This window comes from Coregonus lavaretus (genome assembly GCF_964263955.1).
Source record: "Coregonus lavaretus genome assembly, contig: HAP1_SCAFFOLD_780, whole genome shotgun sequence".
NCBI lineage: Eukaryota > Metazoa > Chordata > Actinopteri > Salmoniformes > Salmonidae > Coregonus > Coregonus lavaretus.
In genome coordinates this window covers 110862-125623 of record NW_028165203.1, presented here as the reverse complement: position 1 = coordinate 125623, position 14762 = coordinate 110862, and the positions used below count along the sequence as shown (strand labels likewise).

General features: G+C 42.4%; 1 protein-coding gene across 1 annotated transcript; it reads left to right on the top strand.

Annotated features, from left to right (window-relative positions):
• Positions 1 to 4751: 4751 nt before the first annotated feature.
• Positions 4752 to 14284, top strand: LOC311116155 (ceroid-lipofuscinosis neuronal protein 6 homolog). The gene is made up of 8 exons (XM_084191280.1): positions 4752 to 4858; positions 5991 to 6108; positions 9812 to 9910; positions 10172 to 10360; positions 10607 to 10662; positions 11247 to 11369; positions 12977 to 13262; positions 13964 to 14284. Exons 1-7 carry the CDS (start codon positions 4800 to 4802, stop codon positions 13245 to 13247), a joined length of 915 nt encoding a protein of 304 aa, XP_084047406.1. The 5' UTR covers positions 4752 to 4799; the 3' UTR covers positions 13248 to 13262; positions 13964 to 14284.
• The last annotated feature ends 478 nt before the right edge of the window (positions 14285 to 14762 follow it).

The window sequence follows — 14762 nt, the reverse complement described above, 5'->3', positions numbered from 1 at the left end:
CATCAACCTGCACTACTAATTCCTGGGCATGGCTCTCCACCGGCGCCAGATCGTTGTTCTTACCAGAGCGTTCAGACATACCTCCCAACCTGCCTGCCTGCCTTCCTGCCTGCCTGCCTGCCTGCCTGCCTGCCTCAGCCTCTCCTTCCTCCGGAGCCGACTAGCCCACTCTGTTCCTTTACTTCAGTTGTTTTTTGGACTAAGACAATTTGAACTTTTATTAAAATAATTTTTGTTTCTTCCACTCCCTTTGTCGTGTTTGTTTCTCTGAGTGCTGGGTTGAACCATAGCCTAACAGGACTACAGGAGACAGCAGAGAGAACAATGTGTATGGGTCATTGTGATGGCTGATTAAACCACCATTGCATGTTTTTTTCCAGATTCCCAGGGTGGCAAATGTCTCCGCAGTGTTGCTTTTGCATTACCCTACCTGTTTGACAACATTCCTCTCTTCTACAGGGTGAGTCATGGGACTAGGGATGAAAATGAGTTGTAGTTGGTGTTGGAGATGTTGATTATTGTACCTGAGGTACGACTATATATTTTGAGACCTAGCAGGCTCTGTACACTTTGTTGTCTGAGATGTTGATTATTGTGCCTGAGGTACAATGAGACTTAGCAGACTCTACTCACTCGGTTGTCAATGGTATAATTATGGCTGCGTGCATGTTCACTGAAATGCAGGTGTGCATTGAAGTGTATATATATATACTTGAACTCTGGTTCTGAACAGTTCTTAAATCCTGTACATACAATGCTATTCTGGTTCAACAGCCATTTGTACAACTGTGACAAGAGCCTATAGAAGCCTGTCACGCTAACGCATTCTATAGCCACGCTAACGCATTCTACAGCCACGCTAACGCATTCTACAGCCACGCTAACGCATTCTACAGCCACGCTAACGCATTCTACAGCCACGCTAACGCATTCTACAGCCACGCTAACGCATTCTACAGCCACGCTAACGCATTCTACAGCCACGCTAACGCATTCTACAGCCACGCTAATGCATTCTACAGCCACGCTAATGCATTCTACAGCCACGCTAACGCATTCTATAGCCACGCTAATGCATTCTACAGCCACGCTAACGCATTCTACAGCCACGCCTGTGACAAGAGCTTGGGCGAAGAGGTGAACAAGTGAAGTGAACCACTATGGCTTCTTGGTGGTGGATAGAGGTGAAGTCATGACAAGATACAATGCTGAAGGGGCAATGAAATGTTCTTCACATATTTCAGCACAGATGAATAAACTGGTAGCTGAACAGGAGCTCCAGATATACTGCAGTGAGGGACAGAGAGAGTTAGTGGTACCTCTGGTAGTATTACATTGACTATATGACTAGTACACAGTACTAAACATGTAGGCCTTGCTTTGTTTCTCTGATTTCCCAATGCTACTGAGGAGCAGGAAGAGACTGGAGCAGTGGGAAGTCACAAACTGTATATGAAGAAACAATCCCCTGAATGTTACATGAAGAGGAATTCTCAATATTCCTTCAATTTAGTTTTGCTTTCTTTTTAAACACATTATTTTTATACTAAATATATTGATCGCTTGATCATTTCTATACACAAACAATGGATATGTATCACAAACATATATCAGCAATATTAATATAATAACTGTATATCACCTCATCGATATTAGTGTCACAGTCTGACAGTCTAAGGCAGCATTTCCCAAACTAGGGGTCGCTTGATTTAAAAATGGGTTGGTGAGAGACTTTGTCGCTTTTATAGCAATGGTGGTAAACGGCACTGCGCAAGTAGAAAAAAAAAAGTATAGAAAGATTGACATCATTGTTTCTGCAGCTGAGCTATTTCTGGGATTAAAAGATTTAACATCTGAGGAGCTACACGGATTACTGACTCGTGCGGTCCCACTCTCTCAGGCCCCAAAGCCTGAACAGGGGATTTGAGGTTTCAAACGACTGAAGAGCGGGAATACATATAGATTAATTTTTTGTAAAAATGTTTGTGTAGTTTGTGTGGATTCATGTACATTTTCTCTTCCCCAGAGTGGAATCAACTTGTTTAGGGTGATTTTTTTCACCCGTGTCCAGTTGGTGGCGACAATACACCTTTTGCGTGTAGTTCACCAATAAATCTGAAGAAGAAGAAGGAAGTAACAAACCAGAGCGAATTTTGGCCCTGGTGAGGAGAACTATCAGGCAAAGAGGTCATGTTGGCATCAGTTCTGTGACACCATTGGAAGGGCGACACCTGTGGGAGAAGTGTGGGGGATGATTAAGAGGGGGAGTGGGATTATCCAGTGTTGTTGAGTGGGGAGGATATGGCAGTAACAGATGAGAGAGGCACTGGATAAGGTATTGGGGCTGTAAAACAGAGTGTGGGAGGAGGGGAAACTACCAGGCAGCTGGAAGGAGGTAGTAGTGGGACCAATCCGGAAGCCAGGGAAGGACCCAACGAGGCCATCAAGCTATCAGCCAACAGCTTTAACATCACATGTATGCAAGATTATGGAATGTATGACTACAGAGAGGCTAACTTACTTCCTGGAGAGCAGGGGGTTAGTATCGCCACACCAGAGTGGGTTCAGGAAGGGGAACTATGGATCCAGTGCTTAGAAGCAGAGGTCAGGAAGGCTCAGGTGAACAAGGAGACTGTTGTAGCTGTCTTTTTTGATGTGGAGAAGGCATATGATATGTTGTGGAAGGAGGGGGTTGCTAATCAAGCTTGATATTATGGGGGTACGGGGAAGAACATACAACTGGATAAAGAACTTCCTGTTTGGAAGGACTATCCAGGTGAGGGTGGGGAAGTCTTTATCAGGCGGCTAGCTGGTGGATAACGATACATCTCAGGGGAGCGTGATTAGTCCTCTGTTGTTCTCAATCATGATCAATGATGTGTACTCTCAGGTACGGACGGATATTGGGAGGTCGTTATTTGCTTATGATAGGGCCTTATGGAAGAGGGGAAGAAATGTGCCATACATAGTCAGGAAGGTACAGGAAGCAATTGATGCGGTAGAGCGGTGTGCATTAATGTGGTGATTCAGGTTCTCTGTAGAGAACTCAGACAGTGTTCTTTACCCGGAGGAAGGTGGGAGATGAGGTACGCTTGAGGTTATATGGGAGAAGCTTGGAGACGGTGGGGGCCTTCAGGTTCCTTGGGGTGTACTTTGACACTAGACTGACCTGGGCAGAACACATTGAGAGAGTGGTGGGAAAGTTTAAGAAGGTGCTAAATGTGATGCGCTGTCTGATGGGGAAGGAGTGGGTGGCTGGGCGTTCCTCATTGAGGACTATGTGCAGTATGTTGCATTGATCCGATCTGTAATAGACTATGGCAGTATAGCATATGGTTTGGCAGCCCGGACCTCACTGGAAAGGCTAGATGTCATACAGGGGCAAGGACTCAGAATATGTAGTGGGGCGTTTCGGACCTCCCCAGTGTCCACACTACAGGTGGAGATGGGGGATATGCCATTGGAGATTAGGAGACAGCAGCTGGCAATGAATTATTGGGTTAACCTACAGGGACATGAGGTGTCTCATTCTGCGAAATCGATTCTACTGGCATGCTGGGAACATGAGCGAGGACAGAACACAAGCTTTGGGTGGGTGGGTATTACCCAGGCGAGGGAGATGGGACTGTATGGAAGGGAGTTTAGCCCCACGGTAGCTATTCAACATGGCTACTCCCGCCTCCAGTAGTTGATTTAGAAGTGTTGGAGAGACTACCGAATGATAGGGAGGTTTGATCCATCTGATTTGTTTAATAGACGCATGAATACTGTATATCAGGATTTTGTGGCCATTTACACAGATGGTTCAAAAGATCCAAGGACAGGATGTACTGGGTCAGAATTTGTAGTGCAGGTATGTGGGGTGGCAGGCCGGAAACGTATTACAGATCACCTGGCTGTATATACGGCAGCGCTGAGGGCTGTACTGTTGGTCTTGCACTGGATGGAGGAAGTCAAGCCAGACAGAGTAGTTATTTGCTCTGACTCATTTGCAGTGTTGATGAGTCTGCAGTCATTTTGCTCACGTAGCAGAGAACACCTGTTGAATGAGGTACTACAAACTCATGGCAGGGTTAGACAGATGTTTACAGATAAGATTTACTTGGGTCCCAGCCCATGTGGGGGTGGAGGGGAACGAGGCAGCTGATGTACTGGCTAAACAAGCACTTAGTAGTGGGGGATGTTGATGTTATAGTTTCAATGAGCAAGGCAGAGGCAAAAAGCCCGATATGGACAGTGGTGGTGCAGAGATGGCAGGAGCAGTGGAACAGAGACACTAAGGGCAGGCGTCTATTCCAAGTACAGAGGAAAGTCGGGGAGGGGAGGACGGCAGAAAGAGACAGAAGAGAGGAGGCTATTTTTTACAAGACTAAGGCTGGGACACAGCCGGTTGAATAAGACCTTAAATGGGATAGGAAATCATCCAACAGGAAAGTGTGAATGTTGCCAGGGAACAGAGACAGTGGAGCATGTACTGATACGGTATGGGCAGTATGAGAGGAAAAGAGAGTGGCTGTGGCTGAGATCCAGTATGAAGGAGAAGGGGATACAGGAAATGAGTTTAAAGATGATACTGAGTAGAACGTCATTAGATATAGTGTCAAATATTTTGTTATCTTTTTTAAGAGCAACGGGGCTGGCAGGTAGGATTTAGTTTCTTCCTGTCTCTGGCCCACCCTCCAGTACGGTAGGTGGCGGTAATGCACCATAATGTTGGATGCCAATCGCCGATAAACCCCACTGAAGAAGAAGAAGAAGAAGAAGAAGAAGAAGAATTTTCGTCGCGCGAAGAGACGAGAATGCAGGCGGCGGTACGGAAACGTCAAAGCAATGCGTCCCAGTCGTCAATAAACCCCAGGTTTGAACATTTTGCTTGTGATTCACGTGTTTATATAATCGGCAAGTATTTCATGTTCCCATCTAGCGGGCCATTGGTATGAAGGCACCGTGCGTGTCTAAAGAGTCGCCCTGATAAGCCGAGGTGTCTCGGGCATTTGTCTATAAACGAAACGTAAACAGCTTTCTTTGCTTACTGAAATCTATACTTATATTAAACGTTAATCAAAAACAACCACTGACTGTTTGCTCATTGCTGTTGCTCTAAGACAGGGTTCCCCAACTGGGACATAAAACACTGTAAACCAGGAAATCAGCTTCAAGTGGTTTTAAACATGGGTACAAGGTGGGCGTTTCATAATTTAAATTCTTTGAAGTATTGACATGGGCGAATTGATGTAGTCAGAGCTAGATTCCATAAATCCTGGTCTCGGCTGCACTCTGTTGAAGTTTATCAGAAACTTCCTTCACCGTGAAGTTTAGTCTGCTAGGCTACGGTCAGACAGTTTCAGTAGGAAATATACTGTAAAGGCATAATCAGTCTGCCACTCAAAACTGCCCCCTTGGTTTCTAAACTAGGTTAGTTATTGCCTGTGCTTGCTGGCTGAAGTTCTTCTCGCCTTGTAATGTGCTCATGGTCAGTGTCATATGAGCAAGAAGAGGGAAGTTGTCAGCCTGTACTGCTTTCAGACGATGACGGCTGTGAAGGTTGTCAAGCACAGCTATACGACACCGTGTATCTTGGCTTTTATGTTGCCCATTATCATTAGCAGAGAGTTAGGAACAGATGGAACCTGTACAAGAAGATGGCTTGGAATGCATTGGACAGCGTATCCACCGTGGCAAACAGCCCACTGAATAACATGTATCGTATTTATTTACATGTCCTCGTCCTATTTCCCCCACTGGCGTTAACCTCGGAGGATCATGGCCAACAAAAACAACATAATAATAGTGATGAATAATTCAGTAGGCTACATGAACAGAAATATAATTATAATGTTATTTAAGTGTATTCATTTAGGTGAAGGCCTACCACAGCACTGTTGCATCCCACATATTGGCTTAATGTCTTGTTCATACATTGTCATTCTGTATAATGTTGTTTTGGAGTTGGAGGGAATTCATACTTCACAATGTGTCTTTATCTAAAGCCAACCAGGGTCGAAGCCAAAAGGGTCATCAATGAAGAGTCCACAGTTCCACTTTGACCTGTGGTTCTATCTCACAGTGCAAAACTGGGTACTGGACTTTGGAAGGCCCATTGTAATGGTATGGTCAAACTGCTGGGCGATTCAACGCCAGGACAGCCCGAAAATATTTTGGGGTATCTCAGATTGTTCTGGCAATTCTTACATAGAAACTTCATTGGGGTGAAGGATATTTGACATGCTTTTTACATTTGTATCACAAACCGTTTTTGAGAAAATCATGATGAAAGTAGCCATTTTAGGCTACCTCATATCCCAAAGAGGGATAGGCTTACCACACTGGGTGGAGTACGTTACTCCATAACAATGCAATACATCTTGAAGGAAATTATTGTTGACACATCCATTATGGATTATTTAGTCAACCATATAAGGTTCATGTGGAGGTGTATTTGAACAGGGATGGCTGCTGCACATTTCCAGTCCCTCCACTCAAGTGCAGGTTAACTTTGTATTGGTCTTTGTCAACGGAGTCATTTAGAGTTAGATTCCATGACAAATGTTGTCTTAAAATTGTCATAACAAATCATAATGAATGAACACGATCAAACATGATTTGATAGACTCTCTAATAGGTTGATAAACGTGTACTTCTATGATGCACAAACTATACCCTTTAATTCTCACGTTTGGCCACACCATTTTGAACTATTGTAACAAACAAGCTAATATATACGAAATGTAAGCCCTTTTTAGACCTATACATGCCTGCTGTAATGTAGTTTGGTTGAACTTATACAACCATTATGTAGAAATTATGTTTAACATAATAATAAATTACATTGATCAATCTGACACTAATATTATGTGAATAAATGCAACAGGCCCTGTGCGTCTCTGGTGGAATCTAGTCATGGTAGCGAGCATTACATCTCCTCTCAGTATGAAAATATAATGAACATGTGTCTAACTTGCACCGTTATCAAATTATTAAGAGACTAGATACATTTTACATTTTAGTCATTTAGCAGACGCTCTTATCCAGAGCGACTTACAGTTTAGTGAGTGAATACATTTTTCATACTGGCCCCCCGTGGGAAACGAACCCACAACCCTGGCGTTGCAAGCGCCAATGCTTTACCAACTGAGCTACAGGGGACTAGCTTATCCTGGCGACCAATGTTCTAGCATTAATATATTGAGGCAAGCAGATCAGAAACGTCAAGGTGGTACCCAAGAATGTGCCGTGTATAGTGAAAATAACAACTGTCAATAGACCTAAATGATGAGCGTATAGTCAATCAAATAATTACTCTGTAGAACGAGGAATGCATTTACTCAATTCAACTAATAGAATGTATTAGTCACAAAATAATGAACACTCAAACAATTGAGTGTACATGATACCTTCCAGAATACTCAGAGTAAAGGACTGTCACCAATAGGCTGAACGTGATGACACGTGTCTTCAGTTCAGAATCATCTCTAAAAGAAAAAGCAGTGCGACACAGGAGCTTGCTAGCAAGTTCTCAAAGTATAAGTGAATTCACTGTCCTTTCAACCAAATGCAAGCACAAACTCACCCCCAACCTGAATGAACATTTCTTTGCACTTTTGCTAGTAAAAACAAAAGACAGGAATTCGACAGATTCGAATCTAATCAACTGAATTTAAATTATAGGAGCGCACCCGTGTCGCTCCTCTTTGAGCTATCCGCCATCCGACGAACAAAACCTAAAAGTTTCCCTATAACAATAAATCCATACCAATTAAAGTACAATAAAACATACAAATTTGTAGCGTTTTATAAACTCTTGAAACAATCCAAACATGACAATTTAATTCACATGGTAACATTCATTTAGTCGATTCAAGTTTCATCAGTCTTCACACCTCTCCTGGCGTCAGTGACCCCAGGACTTCCATGTGATCCACCGATAAGATGTGTTTGACCCCTGTGATAGCCCACGAATGGTCAGCCATCCAAACAATGTCATAAATCGTGATTGAGTCTTCACGCTGGGCCTCAGCGACAGCAAGTTGCTAGTCGCGAGTATCACCTTCTCTCATTCTTCCACTACAGTAAGACCCTATGATCCGTGAACCGTACATGATACAGACAACATCCTGGTGTCATTATACTCCTTAGTGTGTGCTCTAACATGTGGAGGAGGGAATTGCCAGGGACCTCACGATACGATATTATCACCATGCTTAGGTGCCGATACGATATGTATTTCGATTCTCACGATTCTATAAGTATTGCGATTTGATACAGGATGTCTGGTGCGGAGAGATAAGAGAGAGCATGGGAAAATGAGTTTTGATCAGTCATGGAAATAAAAGTGCTGAAAACATGTTGGCTCACTATTTAAAAAGATGGAGAACAAGCTATAGGATACCTGAGTTTTGGCGAGTTTTATATTTTTTACAGATCTATACTCAAAGTATCGATATAATATCGGCCACAATAATATTGCGATATGTAACTGTAGATTTTTTTAATACCCCTTATCACTAATATGGAGTATGTCTAAATTCTGAAATGCAATTCTTCACATTTATTTAGTCAACATAAACATTTTAAATATCTCATAAGTACCCTTTTTGATTTTGTTAATTTTAAGACATTGGTTGGAAAAATATACTCTAACATGCTGACCAGACCACACCGTGCGCATGTTGATTTTGTCCGACCACACCAGACGTGATCAGGACACCCAGGTTGAAATATCAAAACGAACTCTGAACCAACTATATTAATTTGGGGACAGGTCGAAAAGCATTAAACATTTATGGCAATTTAGCTAGATTGCTAGCTAATTTGTCCTGGGATATAAACATTGGGTTGTTATTTTACCTGAAATCCACAAGGTTCTCTACTCCGACAATTAATCCATAGATAAAAGGGTAAACAGAGTTTGTTTCTAGTAATCTCTCCTCTTTCAGGCTTCTTCTTCTTCTATGGACTTTATATGGCGGTTGGCAACCAACTTTAAGATGCATTAACACCACCAACTGCACTGGAGTGTGGACCTCTCATCTTTCAATCACCCACGTGGGTATATGCTCCTAAAAACCGATGGGAGAGGTGGGATTTGCAGCGCGTCAGGCGTCACAAATAGAACCAAGTTCTATTTTAGCGCCTGGCTACGCAGACACTCGTTGAGGCGCGCGAGCAGTGTCGGTGCAATGATTTGAAAAACACGTATGTGTACATTTATTTACACGTGACGCGAGCGGTGTGGTCAGCATGTAAGGACATCAAATTTCCAGAGTTGTTTGTCTGCTAATTTTGAAGTTATGATACATTTTATTACCAACACAGTGAATGGGAAAATGGATTCAAATGGAACTTCCTCTGCTGGTGATTTGCTGAATGTGCAATCCTAAAAGAGGGCTATGATTTCTTAATGACCTATATTGTCAATTTCTGTGTATAAAATGGGTCATATCTTCAAAGGTACCAGAGAGCCCACTGACACTATAAGTATAATGACACCAAGATATTGTCTGTATCATGTACGGTTCACGGATCATAGGTTCTTACAGGAGGCATTTTCATCATGATAAAAACAAAAGAATACCTTGATACAAATGTAAAAAGCATGTCTAACATACTACCCTTCCAATAAAGTTTCTATGTGAGAATTGCCAGAACAATCTGAGATACCCAAAATATTTTCGTGCTGTCCTGGCGTGGAACCACCCTGCTACAATAATATATTTGAGTAAATAAGGAAGTGTAACAAACAAATAGCCTAGTTATAGCAGCATTCAAATCTATGAATGCAACCCTGTGTTGTATCCATGATTTCATTTAGATCATTCTCCCTCTGGAGTGGTTCCCCCTGAACAAACCCAGTGCTGGAGACTACTTTCACATGGCCTACAATGTCATCACGCCATTCCTACTGCTCAAGGTGGGTGACTGTCTGGAACCACCAAACACAAACTGCAACGCTGGTTGATACCGTTTGTTCACAATCACAGTTGGCCTATAAGAAGCTACAGTGACAATAAAATGTGTCCCAAATAATCTATTTCAATATGTAATTAATTAATTAATCTGATGAATTTGTGATGCACACATGCTATACTAAGCGTTTGTGTGTGTGTACGCACTGACTGTGTGTGTTTACATGCCCGTTAATGTGTGTGTGCTCTCGTCCCTCTCTGAGCAGCTGATTGAGCGGAGTCCCAGGGCCCTGCCTCGCTCCGCTGTGTACCTGAGCATCATCACCTTTGTGATGGGCGCCAGCATCCACCTGGTGGGAGACTCCATCAACCACCGTCTCCTGCTGAGCGGTTACCAGCTCCACCTGTCTGTCAGAGAGAACCCCATCATCAAAGACCTCAAACCTGCTACACTGGTAGGCTATACCTTTTTATTATATAAGATATACTTCGTTAGTCCATATGGGATGGAAATGTGTCTTCTGCTTTTTACCCAACCCCTCTGATACAATCTGACCAACGTATGCAAAATTATAGTTGTGGCTTAACCGAGATGAATGAACGCATGGTGCCTGGTAGAGCTCAAATGTATGCTGTTTTATATCAACCAACCCAAAAATGCTGATGATGTTTGAAAATGTTTCTTATTTTATTTATTTTAGATTGATTCGTTTGAACTTCTTTATTTTTATGATGAACAGCTGGGACATTTAATGTGGTAGGTATCGGATCATGTAGTAATTTCTTTTAATGGGATATTCTCTTCTGCGTAAAACTGGAATTGGTTGATATTATAACTTAGTTTAAAACCTGTTTTAAAGTGGTTGAACATTGACTGTTTTTCAAATGTAGTTGCTTTGATGTATTTATGTCTGTATATCTAAAAATCGAATCTAATTTTATTGTTCGGGTACACATACTTTGCAGATGTTATTGCGGGTGTAGAGAAAAGCTTATGTTCCTAGCTCCAACAGTGCAGTAATACCTAACAATACAAAACAATAAACGCAAGTCCCAAAAATTTAAATAAAGGAATTAAGAAATATAGGAATTTTAGAACGAGCAATGTCAGAGTCCGGAATATAAATATGTATGTATATGTTGGTATGTATAGACAATGAGATTATGGACAGTATATGAATAGAAAAGTTGTGTACAGCAGTAGTTATATAGGATGAGCCTTGACTAGAATACACTATATACATCAGAAGTGGGGAAAACAGTATGTAAACATTATTAAAGTTCAATATGTGTAATAAGTTGACATGAAGTAGTTTTCAACAGAGTTCTCTCTACCTCCAGGTATATTCCTTTCTTCGTCATCCTCTTCCTCTACTTCACCGGCTGTTTTACTCACGTCAAAGAGGATAAGACGATGCCCCTGTCTGGTTGGCTGCTACTCGGACCCAGTGCCCTCTACTATTGGTCAGTCCCCTCATTACTTCCTTATTTTTACTTCAGTAAAGTTTTCTGAGCAAAACAGCTCCAAGTGATTTTAATTTTGGAAATCTGTAGCAAGATATATGTGATCGTATACAAATGTAAGCAAGTTTTGAAATTATTGTTTTAGTCAAATATCTGTTTGGGCTTCTTGAGGTCAATTTGCAGTCTACAAATTATTTGTCATGATGTTCCGGCCCCCTGACCATCTGCTGAAGAAAAAATTGGCCCGCTGCTTAATCTAGTTGATGATCCCTGCCATACAACACTCCTTCCGTAGCCTCCAACTGCTCTTAACCACAAGTAAAACTAAATGCATGCTCTTCAATCGAACGCTGCTGGCACCCGCCCACCCGACTAGAATCACTACTCTCAACGTGTCTGACCTAGAGTATGTGGACAACTACAAATACCTAGGTGTCTGGTTAGACTGTAAACTCTCCTTCCAGACTCACATTAAGCATCTCCAATCCAAAGTTAAATCTAGAATCGGCTTCCTATTTCGCAACAAAGCCTCCTTCAATCATGCTGCCAAACATGCCCTCGTAAAACTGACTATCCTACCGATCTTTGACTTCGGCGATGTCATTTACAAAATAGCCTCCAACACTCTACTCAGCAAATTGGATGTAGTCTATCACAGTGCCATCCGTTTTGTCACCAAAGCCCCATATACTACCCACCACTGTGACCTGTACGCTCTTGTTGGCTGGCCCTCACTACATATTCGTCGCCAAACCCACTGGCTACAGGCCATCTATAAATCACTACTAGGCAAATCCCCGCCTTATCTTAGCTCATTGGTCACCATAGCAACACCCACCCGTAGTATGCGCTCCAGCAGGTATATCTCACTGGTCATCCCCAAAGCCAACACCTCCTTTGACCACCATTCCTTCCAGTTCTCTGCTGCCAATGACTGGAACGAACTGCAAAAATCTCTGAAGCTGGAGACTCTTATCTCCCTCACTAACTTTAAGCATCAGTTGTCAGAGCACCTTACCGATCACTGCACCTGTACACAGCCCATCTGAAATTAGCCCAACCAACTACCTCATCCCCATATTGTTATTTATTTTGCTCATTTGCACCCCAGTATCTCTATTTGCACATCATCTCTTGCACATCTATCATTCCAGTGTTAATACTAATTGTAATTATTTTGCACTATGGCCTATTTATTGCCTTACCTCCATAACTTGCTACATTTGCACACACTGTATATATATTTTCTGTTGTATTTTTGACTTTATGTTTTGTTTTACCCCATATGTAACTCTGTGTTGTTGTTTTTAATCGCACTGCTTTGCTTTATCTTGGCCAGGTCGCAGTTGTAAATGAGAACTTGTTCTCAACTGGCTTACCTGGTTAAATAAAGGTTAAATAAAAAATAAAATAAAATAAATAGAGGTTTGCTGAATTCTAATTGGCAATTGTACTCCATTGTGTGATTTATGTCATACTGTAAGTACCTGAAGTATGGGACATTTCACTGTGTGAAGCGTGGCTCAACTCTTTAAGTATTTTCTTCTAGAAAGTGAAAGTATCTTGACTGCAGCTCTCACTTCTGCCCCTCTCTCACACCTTCTCAGGTACTTGGTCACGGAGGGTCAGATCTTCCAACTCTTCCTCCTCACCTTCCTAGCTATGGTAGCCACGGTGATCCACCAGCGACATAAGGGCTCGGTCCCGGACGCCAACGGCCATTTTCTGTTCGCCAGCTTCTCTGTCACCATGTGCCTGGTCGCCGTGTGGGTGGCCTGGCTGTGGAGCGACCCAGTGCTGCGTAAGAAATATCCCGGTCTCTTGTACGTCCCCGAACCCTGGTCCTACTACACGTTACACGTCAAGGACAGCCAATGATGGGAGTGACAACAGGTGAGTGTCCACTATGATGCTAGTTTGTGTTAGCCTGGGTGCCAGTTTGATGATGATGGTTTGTGTTAGCCTGGGTACCACTATGATGCTAGTTTTTGTTAGCCTGGGTGCCACTATGATGATGCTAGTTTGTGTTAGCCTGGGTGCCAGTACGATAACGCTAGTTTGTGTTAGCCTGGGAGCCAGTATGATGCTAGTTTGTGTTAGCCTGGGTGCCACTATGATGCTAGTTTGTGTTAGCCTGGGAGCCAGTATGATGCTAGTTTGTGTTAGCCTGGGTGCCAGTATGATTATGCTAGTTTGTGTTAGCCTGGGTGCCAGTATGACATTGCTAGTTTGTGTTAGCCTGGGTGCCAGTATGATGAAGCTAGTTTGTGTTAGCCTGGGTGCCAGTATGACATTGCTAGTTTGTGTTAGCCTGGGTGCCACTATGATGATGCTAGTTTGTGTTAGCCCGGGAGCCAGTATGATGATGCTAGTTTGTGTTAGCCTGGGAGCCAGTATGATGATGCTAGTTTGTGTTAGCCTGGGAGCCAGTATGATGATGCTAGTTTGTGTTAACAATTAGTTATCCAGGTTAGGTTTGCATGGAGTAAGGAAAGTTATTATGAGCCGTCCTTCCATCACCACCCTCCTGTGGAATGGACTAATATTGACTTACATTTTGTAGAATTTACAGGTCTGAAACTTTCCTTCGCCAGATAAATGGTGTATCTGCTCTGCTCCCAAATGGTGGAATGACATCATCAGCAAGCGCCACATGGAGTGTGGATCAAGCACAGTGTTGTGGTGCATTCTGGGACAGGCCCCTCTTTTCTACAGTTGCACCCAACCCCGTCTACATGACAATGACCATCTTACAGTATGTAATGTTACAGTATTCATTTAAAATGAGCCAAACTTTGAAATGAACTCAAAGAAAGGTCAGTGTCGTATGTACTTGAACATCATTGGATTGCTTCATGTAAGTTGTTTAAACATTTGAAAATCAGATCATTTTTGTAATAAATGTTTCTTACTCCACTTTATGTGTATTGTGTTTATGAGCTTTGAAGACATGTTTAACTTTACTTGCTTATAAGGTATAACAGATATCATCATCATCAGGGTTTTTCCATACTGAAATAAGTCATATGTCTCCTATAGCAGATTTACATTTGACATTTTAGTAATTTAGCAGACGCTCTTATCCAGAGCGACTTACAGTAGTGAGTGCATACATTTTCATACTTTTTCGTACTGGTCCTCAGTGGGAATCGAACCCACAACCCTGGCACTGCAAGCACCATGCTCTACCAATTGAGCGGGAATACAGAGTACATGCCAGATGTAGCGGGGTATCCACATACCAAATTATTATATATGCCGTACTAGTACATGGCTGGATTGATAGACAATGACCTCTAGTGGTAATGATATATATTGCAGCTACCTCAGGAAATGTATATATTCACTGTCGTCACTATCCTGTCATCGGTCCTTTCACTAGACATTACAAGG